Source organism: Saccostrea echinata, unplaced genomic scaffold, assembly GCF_033153115.1.
Source record: "Saccostrea echinata isolate AGI-Se365-2 ecotype Australia unplaced genomic scaffold, CSIRO_AGI_Sech_v1 ptg000030l, whole genome shotgun sequence".
Lineage (NCBI taxonomy): Eukaryota > Metazoa > Mollusca > Bivalvia > Ostreida > Ostreidae > Saccostrea > Saccostrea echinata.
Window position 1 is genome coordinate 15,001,670 of NW_026889779.1, and position 22,038 is coordinate 15,023,707.

Sequence of the window (22,038 nt, forward strand, 5' to 3'; positions counted from 1 at the left end):
ATGACCAGAGGGTTTGCCTTGACTTGAACCAAAGCTATTTGGAAAAAACAAGGTCATTTGCAAACTTTTCCATTCTGTGAAATTTCTGACAAAAGGCATAACTTTAATTATTCAAGGATTTAGAAATGTTTTATTTAAATGTCATATGTATTTACAGAGTTAATGTGTTTGTGAAACACTGATGCCCTCAAATGGCAGCACATGACAAAGGTTAAAGATTCTCAAATGCAAGTCAAACTTCAAGGTCAAGGTCAAGAGATAAAAAATGTTGGTACCCAAAGAAAGGTCTCATCACAAGGAATACACATGAAAACACTAGCACCAACCATTCAAATGTTGAAGTTTTACAAAAGTAGGTTGAACTCCAAGGTCAAAGGGTCAATATTGTTAGTATCCATGGGAAGGTCTTGTCACAAGAAAAACACTTATTAAATATGAAAACCATAGAACAAACCATTCAAAAGTTATGCTCAAGGTTTTAGTTTTTCAAAAGTAGGTCAAACTCCAAGATCAAGGTCAAAGGATCATAATTGTTGGAACGCAAGGGAAGGCCTTGTCACAAGGAATACAGCTGTGAAATATAAAAGCCCTAGCTCCAATTGTTCAAAAGTGGCCAAAGATAAAGTTTTTCAAAAGTGGGTCAAGCTGCAATGTCAAGGCTGAAAGGTAAAAAATTGTTGGTACCCAAGGAAGGTCCTATCACAAAGAATACATGTGTGTAATATATGAAAGTGCTAGCTCCAACCATTCAAATATTATGGCCAAGGTTAAAGTTTTTTTTTTTAAAGTGAGCCAAATGTCAAGGTTTAAAGGTCTAAAATATTTGTACCAAAGGAAAGGTCTTACCACAAAGAATACACATGTAAAGTATGAAAGCCCAATCACCAACTGTTCAAAAGTTATAGCCAAGGTTAAAGTTTGGTAAATTTTGCAAAAGCGGGTCAAACTCCAAGGTCAAAAAGTCAAATATGTTAGTACCCAAAAAAGGAAGAAAGGTCTTGTTACAAGGAAAAGACATGAAATATGTAAGCAATAGCTCCAACCAATCAAAAGTTATGGGCAAGGTTAAAGGTTTTTGCAGACAAACCAACAGACAGACAGATGGACTGGCACACTGATGTACTGAGCAAAAACTAAATGTCCCCAAATCTTTGATTATGGGGACACAAAAATTAAAAGACACTGTTAATATAAAGAGTAAAATCTGCTATGGGTGGGGGTACACCTAGAATTGACATATATTCTGATTTTTATCTGTTAATTACCATCCAGAACAGGGAATTATTTAATCTTAGACTAATTATAAATCCTGGATTTGCAGAAAATTTTGAAATCAGGTGTAGTGCCTGAGGACTAACTTAGGTAATTGCTTGAAATAACAGTTTTCACTGTAGTAGATACTGTCTAAATGGGTAAGTGTGTATATAAGAAGCTAATATAATTGAATTATTGTTTATTTTTATTCATTCATGTTTTTATTGTGCTCTAATTTCATATTTTTATTGTTTTTATTGATCATAATTATCATTTCTAGGTTAAATGCCTTTAATGCAGTGTATCTGGTGTTCTACTGTTGTATCTGTAGAAAATAATGACGCATGCGCAAATAGGGGTTAGTCGATGCCTGGCATCAAAAATCGACTAACCCCCATCTGCGCATGCGTCATTATTTTCCACAGATACAACAGTAGAACACCAGATACACTACATTAAAGGCATTTACCCTAGAAATGATAATTATGACTCAAAATAAAACAATAAAAATATGAAATTGGAACACAATAAAAACATGAATGAATAAAAATAAACAATAATTCAATTATATTAGCTTTTTATATACACACCTGTTTAGACCGCAGTATCTACTACAGTGAAAACTGATATTTCAAGCAAAACTAAGTTAGTCTTCAGGCACTACACTGATTTCAAAATTTTCTGAAAATCCAGGATTTATAATTAGTCTAAGATTAAATAATTCCCTGTTGCAAGTAAGAAATGAAAATATATACATGTATATATATATAAAGTAGCCAACATAACTTTCTGTTATTACAACAGAGTATTTAGCTAGGTCTCTACCATTAAATACAATATGTCATGATAAATCATCATATTCTTAAAAATTAGACTTTAATTGGTACACTAGACCTTGTAAAATATGCCTGTCAAAGGGATATTTATCATATGTCAATAGATGAAAAGAGTTATAGGATGAGTTCCCTCATCAAAAATATAACAAACTTTGTGTTCATTCATCATTATAATATGAGATGATCAAATGACTGTAGAAGTACTTTTTTCCATGTTGTATTAATTTGCACTATGTATGTGGTCACAGATTTTCTGTGAAAATATGTCTCAGTGTACTTAAGTACGTTTAGGGCAGATAGAGGCAATCTAAGAAATCTACATAATTTTCTCCCTGTGCATTGAACAGAGATTTTGATTCCACAGAATTATGACCCTGTAGAAAAAAGTACATTTACAGATCAACGAATGTTCTTATCCATCAAAATCAACCTCAGACAGGAGGCTAAGACCTAATAGACTTCCTTAAGCTTTTATTTATCAGTATTTATGTATTTATGTAAATTTCATTGAAGTTTGGAGATTGTATGCATTTTGCAATTTTTTTAAGAACAATTATAATGAATTAACTGTGACATTTTCATTATCAGTTTTAAAAATAATTGAATAGTTAAGTCTTTATCTTGGCTACTTCAGTAGTGATTGTACCGGTAAATATATTTTTACTGTAGTATTATGCGGGAGCATGACTCTTTGTTTGTTGACATGGGACCATTGACCTTGTCTTGTTATGAAACCTTCCACCTTATGAAAGACTTTTCCTTTAAAATTAAAAACAAACAAAAACAGTGATTTAATAAAAAATCTTTATGACAAAAAAACCACCCCAAAAAGAAAACACCCATCTCCCCCCCCCCCCCCCCCCAAAAAAAAAGACGACAACAGAAAAGAGAAGATAGGTGGGTGATAAATCTCCTTTAAAATTAAAAACAAACAAAAACAGTGATTTAATAAAAAAAACACCCCAAAAAGAACCCCCCCCAAAAGACGACAACAGAAAAGAGAAGATAGGTGGGTGATAAATCTCTGCTAAGTTTTGTGATGAAAAAGCTACCCCCCCCCCCCCCCCCCAAGATGAACAAAGAAATCTACATGGTTATTATATTCAGAACATAACAATATACCAAGCCTCTCCCTATTGTGTTCTGAACATTTTAAAACTATTTCATTCTGCTAGTATCAGCCATAGGTAGTTAATGATTTACTTACAAAGATCATTTTAATTTTAAAGTGACAGGACTTGAATATTTTGTATTGTACACTAGATGCCTTCAAGGCTTAATAAATATTACTGATGAAAAATGTTGTTGTTGTTTTTTGTTGTTTTCTTTTTGGTGGGGGCATTAAAAAAAATTTTTTTTTAATTATAAATATGTAAATTTTGAGTTTTTTTCATTTTCAACACAGGGTACCAGCCACTCTAGAACTCTTATTGTAAAATTTATAGAGGGTCCTTTTAATAGATGTTCACTCAGTGATCTATTGCTATTTATACTTCTGTCCAATGTCATGCTTCAACTTGCCCTGTTTCATTGTCTGTTAGCTTTTGAACATTTTCAGCTTATTCTCTGAAATGACTGAAAACAATTTCAAACCAATTTTCTTATATTGAAAATACATCTCTGAAAATCTTCTTATTTAGTTATGCTTGAGCATTTAGCAAGCAAACTGTTTCAATGATTAAAAAAAACATACTAAGCCCTTTCATTTAAATTTTAATTCATGGCCTCAAGGCCCCTGGCTCAGGCCTTTGGGTGGAACTTCATTTATCTTATATTGAAAATGCATTATATTTTTGAAAATGCTCTCTTTTACTCATGATACAGACATATCTTTTGCCTTGTTATATTGAGCACATAGCTCTCTACAAAAAAATTGTAAAATTCATGTCCCCTGAATCCAGGGATCACAGCCTTGGGATCTGGCTACATTGGTAATATATTTTGAATTATTATGTTTTCTGTCAGTTTGTCTCTATATAATCAATACCCAACTATTTTCACATAGTGTTCCAAGGATTTATATAGAGTAAACATACTATGCCGAAATAGTGCACGGCTTCTTTTTCTGAAGAAAATCCGACAGCGGCCAAGCCGGGGATCGAACTCACGACCAACGAGATTGTCAGTCCAACGCGGTACTGATTTAGCCACAGACACACCGTATTATTATATATATAAACTTAGTTTCAAATATTTTAGACTTAAAGAACAAAAAAACCCACAATTTTTCTAAAATAGTTTCTTGCAATTTTTTCCCTTTCACTCATCTAAATTCTCTGAAACTATCTGTACATTATACCTAATGCATGGAACTTTCAGAAAAAAAGATTATGACATACATGTAACACAATGTGATGTCATAATAGGGGTGTACTAGCATGAATGTAAGAGGTGATGAAACATTGGAAATGGAGAAAATATTGTCGTTTTTATACAACAGTCAGCATAATAATAACAATAGTGTTGTACTTATCATGCACTATGCCTAAATAGTTAGTCAGGGTTTGACACATAGTGCACTCTCCTCCGGCTCGTGCACCATGTGTCAAACCCTGACTACTATTTAGGCATAGTTTATGCAAAGTACAACACTATTATATAATTAATTATACAGTGTATTTTTTTCTTTACTCCCAGGAGACAAGCTGTATGAATATGAAATGATAATTGGGTTCAAAGCTCATGGTACTCAGGTGACTGTCAAGACCCCTGGTCCTCTGGTCTTAATCCAAGGTCACTATTTACCACTGTGTCTTTCTGTCTTTTTTTCAGGAGACCACGGATAGAAAACAAGATTTTAGACAGCAGGCCAAGATTGCCAAAGATTGAGCAACTCAAATGGAGAGTAGATGTTGCCATATCAACAAGGTAAGGGGATTTGGGTTCAAATTGATCTGACAATATGCAGTAGGGATGTTTTATTAATAGCAGATAGCATGTGATGCTAAGCACCTGACTGAAGATGGCCTACAGTAAAATTATTATTAGTACATTAGATTATTTGGAGTATACCTGACGCATGTGGTCCTCCATTAGAAGTAATGATAGTATTCTAATTAAATTCTGGTTAAAATGGAACTTATTTTACATATGCTAAAGGATTCACAGTAATTATGTTACACAATAACTAAAAATTGAAGTTACACAACCTAAAAAATGCGCATTCAATTCACAGTGCGTACTTATTCATATATTAAATATTTTATGCACTTCTAAAAGTAGTGCTGTGTTGAATTGCAATTAGGTGTTATATAACTATATCTTTCAGTAAGAGGACTAGAGACAAGACATCTAGATTATATTAGTGTATGTGATGTGATGTGATTTATGAAGTGGTTTAGGTACTCATTAACCAGAATTCTAAGTTCACATGCACTAGCTCCTTTATAACAAAAAAATTAAACAGCAGGAGTGCAGCGCAGTTTTGTCAGTATACATTAATTACCACTAGGCTATGACTATATATAGATGTTGTAAAATGTTAGTGTTGATATCGAGGAGGTTTAATGTTTATTGGTCCAGATTTCCAGAAAATCACGGCAAAAAGATTACCTCTTACATCACATTCTTTTAGTTTATCACTTACGAATAAAAACAAACAAAAAAGTAGATGCCCAGTCTTATTATGCCCAACCATGAATATGGCCAGAGCACATAGTGTTTGTCATGTCTGTCTTCTGTTCTTCAGTCCTTCTGTCTGTCCTTCCATCACACTTTACAATTAGTTCAGTTTCAAAGAAACTATTCAAGATATTTTTTATCAAATTTCTTTTTTTAGATACACATTGATGAGAGCTATTCAACTTCATCAATAAATTTTGACCTTGACCTTTCCATTGATCTTTTCAAAAAATTGTGTTTCAAAGTAACTATTTAAGATATTTTTATCAAACCTTTAAATGCTGATAGTCATGTTGATGAGAGCTATTCAACTTTCTCATAGACATTTTTTGAACTTGACCTTTCCTTTGATCTTGACCTCACTTTTCTAAAATTTGTGTTCATCTTAGTTTCAAAGAACCTATTTAAATTTAAATATTTTATCAAACATTATCTGCTGATACATACTAGTAAGACTATTCAACTTCATTAACATTTTTTTTACCTTTACTTCACTTTTCTTGAATTTGTGCTTAGTTAAGTTTGAAAATAACTATTCAAGATAGCTTGATCAAACCTTATATGCTGGTACATATTGATAAAATCTATTCAATTGCATCAACACTTTGCCCTGATCTTTCTTTTGACCTTGACTTCACTTTTCTCAAAATTGTGTTTAGCTACATATACATATTGGGAGACCTATTCAATTTCATCAATATTTTTCACCTTTACATTTCCTTTGACCTTGACCTCATTTTTCTTAAATATGTGTTTAGCTAAGTTTCAAAGAAATTTTTTAAGATATTTCTATCATACTTCATATGCTGGTACATACTGATAAAAGCTAATCAATTGCATCAACATTTTGCCATGATCTTTCCTTTGACCTTAACTTCAATTTTCTCAAAATTGTGTTTAGCTCATTTTTAAGAAAAAAATCAAGACATTTAGTGAGTGCTGTTTAACTGCATTAAAATTTATGACCTTGACCTTACTTTTCTTATAAGTTGCATTTGGTTCAGTTTCAAAGATATTTTATGTAAGCTTATGCACTGATGCATAATTTGGTGAGAATTCATCAACTGTGTCCATTTTATTTTACCTTGACCTTACATAACTTACACCTAACTAATGATCCTAGGGTGGGGCATTCATGTCCTATGGACATATTTCTACATGTAGTTCTGTAATTATTAAGAACATATTTCTTTAATGATACTTTGTTATTCAAATTTCAGTGTTCTCAATAGAGTATTGGAGCCAACAATTTTGATGGAGATGAAACTTAGCAATGGAAGGATACATTTATTTGAGGTAAAAACATCCTTCAATATTGTTATCACGGTATTTCAAATGAAAGACTACCTAGATGCAATGTTTTGGGAAACATGATACTCTTTAGTAGGTCATTATTGAGACATCAGAATATATGAGTGTTCCTGTCCTCCATGTTGTTCATTGGTCTTCTTACCCCCTTTGAAAGATTATACATGTACCAATTGTAGTCAACGTTGTTATATAACATTTGTTACACTGAAGCAAAAATGTTCATTTTAACAATCTTCAAATGTAAATACTAATATTTTGATCATATGCTACATAATTAGGAGTCACAAGGGGCCATAACCCTAAATCTTAGATGCTTTTTGAACATTTTGAAAAGCAATACAGCCCTATTAAGGATTGATGTGGCTGTCCTCTTAATATTTCTTTCATACATATCTCTGAAACAAAAAGGAATTCACAAATTATTAGACTAAGAGTTGAAGAACAGAAAGTGTTCAAGATCATAAGAGCTAGCTTTGAGTTGATATCAATTAAGAGAAAGGGGCTGGCCCCTCAAATCAAGGGCCCAGAGGGGCCAAAAGTCTTCAATGTAGAACTCCTTCGGATGAGACCCTATAAACCATGTCCCAGTAGGTGCTGGCACAAAAAAGATCCCTCACTGCTGAAATGCCAAAAGTGTCGAGCATTAGTCTAAATTTTCAAGTTTGTTTGAATTATAGACACCCAGGCTGAAGTGCAGCCAAAATAGGGGATTGAATTTTATTTAATGCATGTATACAGACAAAAATCTTTAAAAAATTAAAGCAATGCCATGTTAGTCAAATTGATATTCAGAATCCCCATGTAGTTTGTATTCAAGTTTGGTTTGACTTTTTCATGGGAATATAAAAGAAAAAAAAATTGTTAAAATGAAAAAAAAATCTGAAGAATAGCAAGACAATCTTGCTGACTTAGGGAAGAATTTTGGCCGATGGGTCTCTTGTTTATGACTAAATGTCAATTTTATGTTCAGATGCAGTGCAAAATTCTATGAGTCATTGAAAATATATTTACATAATCCATAAATAAATTTTAATTACCATTACATGTAATAAAATGTTATGAGAAAAACCATTTTTCTTATGAAATATACATGTAGGCTAAGTGTTTTGTATAAAATCATATTTTTTTTATGAAATATACATGTAGGCTTATTGTTTTGTATAAAATCATATTTTCATGTGAAAGATGAAATAAGATACAAAAACAGTTGTTATTAAGTTATCAGCATATAATTCTGTGGTAAACAAGCCTTGTTGAACAAACCTCCCTGGAAGTCAAATTGAAGAAACTGAATATTAATCCTAAAAAATATTTCAACAAATTGAAAAATTATACACTCCTACTGTTTTGTAAGAAAATATCAGACGAAAAAGATTCTGATTATTTATTAAAAAAATTGAGGGGAAATAAAACAATGAAAAAAGGGAGTTTCAGTAAACAGTTTTCAGTGTACTTTAATATGCTGCTTATGAAGAACTTGCTGAGTATTATGGCAGACAGGTGTTAAATTAACTAATGAATGAGTCACTGTACTAAGTTCATATTTCACAATCAGCTTTCAAAATCACATGAGGAAAATCTCTTGTGTTTTTATGTCTAGGTCATATGTGGATGAAAAAATTATTACTAAACAATACCTGGACCGTTATTTGATCTGTTGTGATTTCTTTACTTATGAAGTGCATAGAATGAAGATGATCCCTACTGAGTTTCAAGCCTATAAGACAAAGGTCAAGGTCACTTTTGCAAATAAGAAATAAAGTACAAAAGATAAAATTGCATGCAAATGGATAAGTAATTTGCACATAGTATGGTATGTAATCACAAATCATTAGTTACAAAATGTATATCAATTGTCAAAAGTTTAAGGCTTTAAAAAAAAGTTGGATTTTTGATAGATAGTTGTTTGGCATATTTTAAACTGCTACGAGACAATACTCACACAAATTCATTTTTGTCAAGGATACAGTGTAACCTTTAAGATTTTTTAAACAAGTTCAAGGTGATAGCTGCAAAAAATAGGAACTTTGCTAACATGATAATTTGGGCATTACAAAGGAAGAAAAGAGTTATAAATATAAGAGAGCAAAAAATCTTAATTGACATTAAGAAATGTACTCTGTGTCTATGCTTTATGCTATTGGACCATTTTTTTTTAATTTCATCTTATCTCTGCTGGAAGTAGACAAATATTGACTTAAATGCATATTAAAAATATTTCTGAAAACAAAATGATTGATCATCCAAGAATGTAAACAGTTTATAAATTATGAAAATATGTATCATAGATTGAAACAAGCATAGTTTTAGACTTATGGCACTTAAAGCCGAGATCAGGGTGAAAATGGCGACGAGTTGCAGGCCATGTTATGGTTTTTTTATGGTAAAGATATATTTTTTTTACTAATTAAGCTGGGGGGGGGGGGGGGGGTGGAGTTTTGTATTCAAGACATATCATTAACATCAAAGAACTACAGACTGAGATACTTTATCTTAAATTCCTTCAGGGTTAATAATGGAGCTTAATTGCTGCTGCAATTTTCAGAAAAATAAATTGTATCTAATATGATTTATCAAATAAAATGTCAATTTCTAATGATGTCTGGTAGGATTACCTTTTATTATTGCTCTAATTTTGCAGATTTCTTAGTGATTGGATTGTATGCAAATTAAATAATTTAACATGTACCATCACATGTTTAAGCCAAAAAATCAGCATACATCACTTGGAGTTTTTAACAGATATCAAATGATGAAAATCCTTGTGTTTTTTTAAAGAATTTTTTTTAAAATATAGTTTTAACTGATATTTCCTCAAAATTTGATTCAGAGGAGATGTACAGCATTACCAAACATAATGAAATCTCACAAAGGTCCTTTAATTATTGAAACTCTTAAATTATACAGGCTAGGGAATAAGAATAAGTTCAAAACTATGTTATGAATGTCCTTAAAAGGGCTTGGACACAGATTTGAAGTTAATATTTTCTTAAATTTTCGGTAAACTATCATGACTTACATGTTGCTATAGCATTTCTGACCAATATAGCATAAAAGCATGCTAGAAACTTCTTGTATCTGAAAATTACTAAAACTACCAATTTGAGGACTAGGGTATAGGGCTCTTATGGTTCCCGAAATAATCAAAACCGCGGTCCAAGTTGTTCGGTTCGGTTTGGATTCCTATTTTTCCATGCATGCTGCACAAAGAGTAATTTTGTGCAGTGAGATGTTTTTCCTGGTCCCAAATTAGAATCCAAACTTAACAGAACTGCTCCCAAAAAGAAATATATAATGGATAATTTTCTTCTAGAAAAAAAATCTTCCACAACAAAATGCAGTTTCTCACTTTATGCTCATTGTATAGAATTTGAGGGGTTTTAATTTAATATAGTTAAATTGGTATTGTAGAATCCAAATTTATTGTAAAAAAAAAATGTACATATGGAGCACATTTTAGAAATAGAGATCAGGAAAAAAATCTGTCCAAAAGCTCAGGATTAAACCTCCTTACAGATTTCTGTGAAGTCGACATATCTATGTAATGAGTATGGATCAATTACCTCAAAGGGCTATATTGTATCAAATAACAACTATTTGCATTATTCTACATGTCTCAATATAAGATTACCAGTGGATATTTATGTAATATTTTGACAATAACATTTATCACAATATATTGTATAACTCTTGCTATTAAATTCTCTGTTATCACATTGTTATAAAAGTCCACACCTTCTCTGAGTTCAATTGTAATTTAATACAGACATTGCTTTTAAACTTGATTGTCACTACACTGAAATGCATAAAAAGCTCTTATATTAAAAAAATATTGAAAAACTTAGTTGCATATCTGTAGCTCGCTGGTCTGAAAAAATTGGCATGGATGACCAGAGAGCTACGGTGCCACTCACTGAAAAAGGTCTATATTTATTGCTCACAAAAAAGTGCTATTTCTTGCTTTATTTCCCTGTATAATTTATAAGACACCATCTTAAAATATAACTGTGTGTTCCTAACTTATTCATTTACTCCCTCCACATCGCAGCAGTGTTAAGGCTGCATAAAGGGGGTGGGGCCTAATTAGGGCCCTTCTCTGTGGGCGCCGTACAGTGATCAGTCTGTCCGTTCGTCCATCCATCTGTCTGTCTGAGATCTCTTGTCTGGAGCATATCTTCTCTCTCCTTGGCCCAATCTGGCTATACTTCACCCACAGAATGTCTTTGGGTAAAGGGTGCACAGTGGCTTTGAACCATGTTTCTAGGTCTAAGGTTAAGGTCATAGCAGAATTATATGAAAAATCCTTGTTCAGAGCATATCTTCTCTCCTCTTGGTCCAATGTGGCTCATTCTTCACTCACAGAGTGCCACTGGTCAATGGATGTGCAGTGATCTTGAACGAAGTTTCAGGGTCAAGGGTCATGGTCAAAAATAGCCTCTCTGTTTAAATTCTTGTCCGGAGCATATTTTCTCTCTCCTTGACCCAATCTGGCTCATACTTCACCCACAGAGTGTCTTTGGGTAAAGGGTGTGCAGTGACCTTGAACCATATTTCTAGGTCTAAGGTTAAGGTCATAGCAGAATTATATGAAAAATCCTTGCCCGGAGCATATCTTCTCTCCTCTTGGTCCAATGTGGCTCATACTTAACTCACAGAGTGCCACTGGTCAGTGGATGTGCAGTGACCTTGAACAAAGTTTCTTGGTCAAGGGTCATGGTCAAAAATAGCCTCTATGTTTAAATTCTTGTCCGGAGCATATTTTCTCTCTCCTTGGCCCAATCTGGCTCACCCTTCACCCACAGAGTGCCTTTGAGTTAAGGGTGTGTAGTGACCTTGAACCATGTTTCTAGGTCTAAGGTTAAGGTCATAGCAGAATTATATGAAAAATCCTTGTCCAGAGCATATCTTCTCTCCTCTTGGTCCAATGTGGCTTATAATTCACTCAAAGAGTGCCTGACTGGTCAATGGATGTGCAGTGGCCTCGATTGAAGTTTCTAGGTCAAGGGTCAAGGTCAAAAATAGCTTCTCTATTTAAATTCTTGTCCGGAGCATAATTTCTTTTTGTTAAGTCCAGTCAGCCTCAAACTTTACCAATTGACTTAGGTTATGGAACATTTTTGATTTTCCTTCCATATTTTGATAGAGGATATGCAACAATTTTCATAGAGGATATGCAACATTCGTGATTTTTGTGCAGTGTTTTGATAGAGGGTATGGAGCACCTGTGATTTTCATGCCATTTTCTATTATAACAAGGATGACATAGAAGCCCTTTAGACTCAAACAACACATCCCTTAATAGTACACAAATGTTCCTCTTCAAAATAAACCCTTTTCAGCTTCCTCACATTTTCATGTTCATTGCTTAAAGTGGGGCCCTTTGAGATGGCCACCATCTCAGTGATATCTAGTTTATATAGGAAATGTTTACTGTGACATCACATAAAAGTAGCAAATCCTCACAAAATCAGATATTGAAATATTTGTCACTTTTTAAATCCCATACAGCAAGGTATAAACAAGTCACTTATCACAATACACTTGTCGGCATGTTGTCATCCTGGTAACCCATGTTATGTGCGGTGAGAGGTGGATCAAGTAATTTTATCACAGTGAAAATGCATTTTTTTTTATTAAACAGAATATTATTTACAGATGTTAGATAGACTATTAATACCAATGTGAAACCTTTGTTTAGTGCCATTATTCAATCATTATCGAGAGAATGAATTGAATTAATTATACCATGTTTTATGTATAGGGTTGGCATGCGTAATATCGAGGTGCCTCGTCAAATCGCCTTTTCGCAAGGGCATACACTTGATACAATCTGATTAAAATCAGATCCTTTGATCCGCTCCCATAGATCGCTACACAAGGATCTGAGGAAACTCCATTTAGAGTCATCTCCCCTTGGTTAACTTTCTAAAAAAAAATATTAAAATTTTAACCAGTAAGAGAGATCGTACTTAAGCGACATTCCAGATATTGAATGTAAATCTGAAAGTAGCTGTGGAGAAGATCTCATCATTTCATTCAAAACAAAGAGCTAAAAAAAAAACGACACAGCAAAAGCAAATACTAAATTCATTTCTGTACAGAAAAGACTGTGGTTGTTCTTTTGACAGGGTACGGAAACCAGGTTACAATTTTCCGTTTGTGTATCATTGGGGCTTTCACATCTGTAACAGAATGCCGCGATACTTCAAAATTCTTGAAAGCAAATTTTTGATTGGATAATTGAAAGATCACCAGGAGATGACCCTGAATGGGTTTTTTCCAGATCCTTGTGTAGTGATCTATTTGAGGGGATCATATGATCCGATTTTAATCAGATTTACACTTAATAGATCTTGATCATTTTTTTTGAATATATACTTATAGGAAATATTCCTTAGCTTGAAAAGTTCTGCTGCTTTTCTGAAATTGCAATGAGAGCATAACTTGATAAATACATAAAATACTAGGTAAAGATCACACTAGCTGCAATAATGTAGCCCTCTCCGATTTTTTTTTAATCTGATATTTTCCCAAACCAAAAAAAAAAAAAAAAATCGGAGAGGGCTACATTATTGCAGCTAAGATCACACATATTTCAACTTGAGCTCAACTACTTGAAATTTAAAATTTGAATTCTATTTAAAGCAGCAGCACTTTCTGAAATTACAAGATATGTAGAAACAATTTATCACTTAAATTTTTAATTTTAACTAGGATATACCCTTGCAATATTAAAATTTGTTTATGACTTCCATGCAGTACATATTATATGCTTTTATCATGTGACTGTCAAATAAGGTGACCAAACTGAATTCAATACAGAGTGGGGTACTGTAAGTAGATCACTAAATTTTTGGGACACCTTTTTTTCATGTGATAGACAATTAGTTTGTTAGACAAAATTTTCACAAATTGTGGTTATTGTTCAATACACGTGTAATCTTTAGGAATACTAATATACGTGTGAATGAAATTTTCACATGCACGTTGTCTCGCATAAATATGTGAAAATAAAGTTCTCACGAATTAAAAGTGATTTACAGTATACTTTGTTATTTCAACTAATATTAATGTCATGTGATAAAATAATAGCTTTACAAAAATAAATTCAATTTAAAAAGCGATCTATTTGTACCGGTACACGTCTATATTCTGTTGATTTCTTTATAGTATGCCTAAACAGTGCTGTGAGCAAAACATATCTATAAACCATATTGTTAATAGCTTTCCTGGTTCTGATATTGAGACCACAAAAATTTCACCAATTTACACTGCCATTTTGGGTGGCAAGACAATTTGGTCCAACGGGCTTTGCATGTGCATGACTTTTACATACAGATTTATTATAAAAGTACAATGTATTTATAAAAAGATTATGTATGAGGAACATGTCAAGTATAATATTATGAGATATAATGAGAAATAAATTGACAAACAGTGCATCCCATTTTTTTTCAGACCTGCGAGCTACAGATCAGCAGCTAAGAAAAGCTTTTCACTCTAAATCTGAAAATGAAATGTCCCAATGATTAACATCATTTATTGTGAAAATGACACAAATTTACTCAGCTAGCAGTGGCTTAAGTCATTCAAATTTCATTCCAAGGACATTTTACTTTAAAGTTTTAAGAATGGTTTGATAAAATATTAAGCATTTAATAGAAGTAAATGATTTTGATATCATTGAAAAGAGTTGGAAAATATACATATATTGTGATGTCATTTTGTACTTTTTGTGATTTAGTCACTCTGAAAATGACATCAGAATCCTGTAAGGGGGTGGGGGTAGGACCACAATGAAATTCAAATTTATAGGGAAAAAGCCACAGTTAGTCAAAGAAATATGTAAGCATCCTAAGTTAGTGTTGATTCAAGTTTGTTCAAATCATATCTCCCTCTTCTTTAGGTGTAGGTCGGGACTGTTTATGCATTTATGCACTGCTCATGTGAGCGATGTTGCCCATGGGCCTTTCTCTCTCTCTCTCTCTTTTTGATATTATATGGTGTTTATAGTTTCATGAACTTACATTTGATTGAAGTAAATCATTTTGAAAAATGATTTCAAATTGATGATGGTTTTCCTTATATATTAATTAGACACAGAGTGCAATCACTCTCAAGAGTAAGGATTACATTATGAAAAAATGACTTTAAAAAATTTGATGCTTTTTCACATTTGTTTCATATTAAACCAGCAACCCAAGACTGATAGAGTAAGAGTTTATAAAGTAAAGCAACCACCTAAAAAATGTTACTCCTATTTAATTAAAATTATATAAACAATCTTGCTTTTGACTTTGGGGAGAAATCATACGATACCAATAATCTGCCTTGATTAACTGGAATGTAGAAAGATAGTACATCTGTCTATACTGTCCTGAATAAACCAGGTAGTAATGTAACAATTATTTATTTCATGAGAAAACTGCAAGTCCCCACAGGATGAAAGTTTGAAATATTGGAATTAGAATAATAGCTTATGAAATGACAATATTTAAAGTACCTAGCTAGGAAAGCAATGTTACGTACATCTCCTCATAAAAAAAAAAAATGTGAAAAATTAAGTTTACCAAGAATTGATCATGTATAATACTGTAGATCAACAAATTTTTTGACACCTTATTTTTGCAAGATAGGTATTTAGTATTTATAACAATGCTGTGTATTAATTATCCTATGATAAAAAATATATACATGAGATTGAAATTTTCACAAGCAGACCATTTTGCATAATTATGTGAAAAATAAAGTTCCTGCAAATAAAAAATGATTTTACAGTATTAAAGAACATTGGGAGGATATCCTCATTCTGATCAGGAAATCTGTTCAGTTTTTTTCACTGTATGTTTATGGAATATAGATGTAATAAATCAATATTGTAGACAATTTATGTAATTATATAGTTTAAGAAAAGCGAAAATGTATTTGATTATGAATATATTTAAATCCTACATTTTTTTGTTTTATAACATTTGAACCCATTGCACTTACAGTGACGTGGCATTTTTAAGAACATGGCCTCTTGTACAGGTCAAAGATTGCTGCCAGTCCAAACAACCCCGAACTTTAAAGTAAAAGTGATATATACATGTAATGGTAATAGTTCATGTATAATTCAATCCATATACATGCATTAATTGCTTTTCAAATTTTATCAGTACACACAAATTTTTAAATTATGAAACATATCGTTTTGTTACAAAACCAAGAAAGTGGAATTCTGTCATAAAAGATTTTACCAATAAATTTTGGTTTTGTCTTATAATTAAGACAAGAGTTTAATAATTTGATATTTACATAATTTATTATTATGAAAGATTTCATTTAGTGAAAAAATATTGGTGCCACTACCCTTCTTTGTTTTCATAAGAACAATAAGTATGGGGGAAAATAAGAATTATATATCCACACCGCAGGTATTCCAGATATTGACCTGACATTACTGTATAGAATTATTTGGTACAAAAAAAAAAACCCTTTTCTAGACGTGAAAATAATGAAAGTACTTTATAAATTAATTTATTGGTTTTACAATCAACTTGTCTATGAATAATGCATTTATATTGATTATCTTTTATAACCTGTTTTTTTTATTCTCATTATATTCCAGGAAGTTTGATCTATCACTCCAAATCTTTTATTTTAACATATATTTAAAAAAAAAAAAGGTACAGTCTATTTCTATGTTGCAGTATTGTACTAACAAACCTAAAAGCATCACGTTGCATGCAATAAAAGGAATTATGTAACAATTATAATTGTTATTGATCCCTGTTTTATGATAATATGCCATAATAGCAGGTAGCTTTATCATGCATCTCCATCTAATTAACGATTATTAATGCATAGTGGCTCTCTGCAGTGATAGGATGGCAAAAAGAAGATATTTTATATAACTGTTGTATAAGCATTTTATATAAGCCTTTCGCTCTTATAAAACAACCAATGTTGATACTCTCCACAATAATATGTATATTTACGTCTATTTCTTGTGTGTATAAAGTCATATAGCTACTTTGTACACATCAATTCAGAGAAATTGACAAAAGATATTCTAAAGTTTAGTATAGATTTATGTTCATGCACAATTTTTTTTTTATTAAAAGATGGGGGATTAATTACTCTTATCGATAATATTAAAGGAATCACTTTCTTGTTTGTTGGGTATGTTAGCTAGGGCATGCATCAACGATAGTTGGAAACGTGGGATTATTTGTGTAACAGGCAAAGTCCATTATGCATAAATTATCCTACATTTCCAACTGTCGATGACATCCCTGGCATACCCAACAAAGTAGACAGTGATTTTTTTATATTTACATGTATAGTGAAATAAAGGTGTAAATAAAAATTACAATTCTGTTGAATAGATTTAAAATGCACGAGGCATTCCATGTTAATTTCCATAATCCCTGCCTACTAGCATCAGACACAAAGACAGCTGCAAGAGATTGATGTGCATTTAAGACAATCAGAACATCACTCTGGTGAGCCTTTTTCGTTAAGTTGAGTTTTTTTTTTTCCTTGACTTGTCGGAAAAGGCCAAGCGATGTTCCGATTGGCATATTAGGCAGTTGACCTTTCACTTGGTGAAATTTACAATTAGTCGTAAATATCGAGAAATCAAAAACTTAACTCTCAAAGAGTTATATCACAGAGAAAACAGTTGGAAATGTAAATATTGTTGCATAAAAGCTAAAGGGCATGTACAGTCTAGCTGAGTTCTTTATGAAATAATTTGTTTTTTGAAAAAATGTAATAAAAACTTGGAGAATACTTTGAGAATAATTCATGGAAAACAAGTAGAAAAATATTTTAGACAAGACATTTTTAGAAAAAACATACTTAATGAACTTGAAGATTGCAATCTCACCCCACCAGACAAATAGCAGAACTGAAATTTAATATATTCTTCCCTCACTTTGCTTTTATGCAGTTCATTGAACTATTCATAGAAAAAAGTTTTGGTCAATGTGACCTACTATGTTAATTAGTATACAAAATAATTTAATATTATTTACATGTTAGCATTTTCAAGTTGCCATCATCTTTTACGTTCAGCACTGATCAGGAATGTTTTAAATTGCTATCAATATATGTGTATCCCATGAATAGCATCATCGATATTGCAACATATGTCTGTCTGTTTGTCTGAATAGAAACTAATTCTGTCTAAAAGAATAAGGTGAAGGCAACATTCCATACATTTTAGTAAACTATACTCAACCATTCATAAAATTTTAGCTGACATAAACTAATATCTGTATGTGTTCCATTGATAATATGAAATCGGAGTAAACTGATGTAATAATTTGATGCCTGTCCTTAAATCACTTCAAATATCACTAGTGTTATGTTCTGCTTGGTAATTTATCATTTTGTGAAAAGCAACTGGATAGCCCATTATGCAAGGCATATAAGTGTTGGTAAAATAGGAACCATGTAACACTTTTTTTTTCCTGAGAGGTGATATTTTACTTATATTGGTTTGACTTAATTAATACTTGATGTTCTAAATAATTGGTAATGAATTTGCCCTAAGGTTGGTCTTGTCAACAAAAATTGAATACACAGTTTAACAGGAAATACATGTACAGTTATATATCATTATCAGCAGTGGCTGATCTATTTGTGGTTGTGTTAGAATGTGCACATGGGGAATTGAGGTGTTATTTTTTGTTTACATGGAATAATTCCTTACTGAGAGCATACAACAAAGTAAATGTGAATAAATAATTTTATAAATAGACTTATATTATGTCTTTATTATTTTTATTAATGCATTTCAAATTTTTTTCAATGTTATTCAGATATAAATTTATGATTTTATCAAAAAAATCTAACAAGAAGTCCTTCCAAACATGGTAGTGTGTAATGTATAAAAGCAACTCAAATTTTCAGAAAACGTTACTTGAAAATTTAGAGAAATATTGCTACTAAATTTTATTTTGAATTTCCTACAGGTGCAAATGACAAAACACTTTTTCGATACTCGCATTTATTGTGACGTCCATCATTGCGCCTGCACATTTCGTGACATATATCCAGGGTATTGTGTTCAGAAAATTAATGTCTGTGGTGTGATTTGATGCTGTACATCAATTTGTTATCTTGTACTTCCTATTGCTCTGTCAAGTTATTATGCATGCAAGGTAATGGAATATATGAGGATTGGTGTTTGTTGCGTCTTCCATTGCTCCATCCTTTCAGGTTCCATGTTATTTCATTTTTGTTTTTAAAAAGTTATTGAATGGTGGGAGAAATTCAAATCTGATATTCTAGTTTGCTTGACCTTTCACTAAAGCCAGATATATTATGGTATTGGTGTTAGCAGTTGAAATGTGTCAAAATGCTACAGGCCTTGACTTTCCTTTCACCTTTAACCTTACATTTTATTGAAGTTACATTAAGCTTAATTTAAAAGATATTTCTTCCAAATAGCTGCATAAATTAAGTCATTTGCTTGAATACTGTAAGATATTCCTTCAGACATTTTCGTATAAAAAGCATTCTAATCATAAAGGACTAAAGGAATGACCTGAAATTTCCTGAACTTTTGGGTAATCAGAATACACAAACATGTTCAGGGTATATAAAATTGTATCAAAATTTAGTGACCTTGGCTTCTTTTTATGATTTGACCTCAAGTTTTTTGGTTTCTTCATCAAGTTACATTTTTGACTACTGTGAAGAATTCATACCCAGTTACCAGGTACAATCTTAAATGTCTCATTTACATTTCATTTGTTTGAAACTTAATTAATTAAAAACTTTGTCTCCATACTTAATAATGGTATTAGGTGGCACACATATAAACATGAGACTAAACCAAGTATCATGATTCTATTTATTGCTGTTGCCATAGATTCAAGTCAAATTAATACTGCAAATAGAGCTACAGTCTGATCAGAGACTTCTGATTTTACCTGATGTGTAGGGGTTGCTGAAGAAATGCATCTACCCATACCGAAATAAGTTATAACTAAGTTATAACTTTTCTGTAACTTTTTTGTACCTCAAGAAAAAGTTACATTTTAGTTATAACTTTTCTGTACCTAAAATGGACTTAGCCATTTATAGATGTAACTAAAATATAACTTTTCTGGACTTTGTCATTTTACTGTATAACTTTTTTGTACCTTTTTGAACTTAGCCATTTTCTGGTATAACTAAAAGATAACTTTTCTGGACTTTGTCATTTTACTGTATAACTTTTTTGTACCTTTTTGGACTTAGCCATTTTCAGATGTAACTAAAACATAACTTTTCAGGACTTCGTCATTTTTCTGTGTAACTTTTTTGTACCTAATTTGGACTTAGTCATTTTGCAGAGTGGCTACTTAGTTAAACTGAATATTTTGGTGTTTTTTTTGTTTTTTTTTTTACCATACACCTAAATTAAATTTTTTTATATAACTGTTGAAATTTAATCATATAAAATAATAAATAAGCATAATTATATTAGTATAGTAATACAGTTTTACATACCTGTAATATCTACAGAGGATATGAATAAAAAGGTGGGGATGATTAAAGGCTACATAAAGGTACCACTGTTTATATGCAGAATTTTCTTTATCTAAAAATTATTCATATAATGAATTGCATTATATACTGCTATTACTTACACAGACATTTATTTTTCTGTTTTGTTGTGAGTTGAGATTTTTTTTTTTTAAAAAGAAAAAGGGGGGTATACATGTGAATTTAGAGTTGACAAATGATTTAAAGTGGGCGGGCCAAATAAATATTTAACAAATATCACATATGTGATAATCAAAAGTCATCAACCATCAAAGAAAAAACATCACACCATTGGACAATATAGAATATTTTGTCACTCACGAGAACAAAATAGCCACAAGTAGTTAAGCTGACATTGAGCCTTAATATAATCTCAATGAAATTGTTGAAATCATTGACTAACTAATGGTGGAAAATGAGGGATAATTTTTTTTCTATCCCCCCCCTCCAACACACACACACAGAGATAGTCAAACCTTGTTATCTGTTACTTGATTGGACCAAGACAAAATCTGATATCCAAGTGTTTTAGATGTCAAGATTAAAATATATAAAGAAAAGTGTTTGAGACTTCCAAATCACTTCAACATATCCATGTCATTCAAAATACTAGTGTTTTGAGATACAGAAGATCAACTGTAGCTTTCCCAGCTTTAACATTTACATTCTTACAATGTTTTCCAGGTCCCCGTTTCACAGTTTCATCAACTGCGATATAATGTGGCATATGTTCTGAAGGAGATGGAAGATTTGGAGAAGAAAAGCATACTCAAGATTCAAGATTAACACATAGTTAATGGGACAAATATCAAGGACCTAAAAGAAATCAATTTTTTCTTGTTTTAAAGTTTATTACAGCAACTTTTGATTTATGTATCAAAATAAATCAAACAAAACAGTCCTTGTGGAAACATTCTTATCGAATGGGTGGTGAATGAAATAACTTGTGAGCTAAAAGTTTTGATTTGTATTTTTTAGATAAATCTATTATAGTATGGCACTTTCCCTCTGTCTGTCAATCTGTTCTTCCATCAATGGCCCTAAAAAGTTGAAGCTTTCATTGAAAAAGCTTATTTTATATACAGTTAAACACAGTTACAGCAAACATGCTTATAATGAATTCACAGCTTACAACAAAGTGATTTTCATTTCCTTGAGTTTTAAAACTTATGAACTTAACATATTCATGTATGTGTATAAAGAATTACGTTTATAACAAATCAAAATTCCTAGCACTTTGTTGTAAGTGTGTTTTACTGTATATATGTGTTATACATAATAAGAATAATATAGGAGTATATATGTGTGTGAATACAACTATGAGTTGCTGAATACTTATGAATGTGAACTAGTCTCCACGTTTGTTTTATAAAAGCTGCTAAAATTAGAATAGTCAATACTCAAATTGATATGGTTATCAGTAACATAAAAAATCTCCCAAGGCTAGTACCAATTACCCCCCATCCCTGTTTGATATTGTATGCATGAATGT

General features: G+C 31.7%; 1 protein-coding gene across 1 annotated transcript in view; it reads left to right on the plus strand.

Annotated features, from left to right (window-relative positions):
- The window catches only part of LOC133196418 (COMM domain-containing protein 5-like), a 44,802-nt gene extending 23,355 nt beyond the window's left edge, over window positions 1-21,447 (plus strand). Inside the window, exons 5-7 of the mRNA XM_061332311.1 lie at window positions 4,863-4,958; window positions 6,932-7,007; window positions 21,231-21,447. Coding sequence (XP_061188295.1) covers window positions 4,863-4,958; window positions 6,932-7,007; window positions 21,231-21,332 — 274 coding nt within the window. The 3' untranslated portion in view covers window positions 21,333-21,447. The remainder of the gene's footprint in view (window positions 1-4,862; window positions 4,959-6,931; window positions 7,008-21,230) is intronic.
- Window positions 21,448-22,038: the final 591 nt, after the last annotated feature.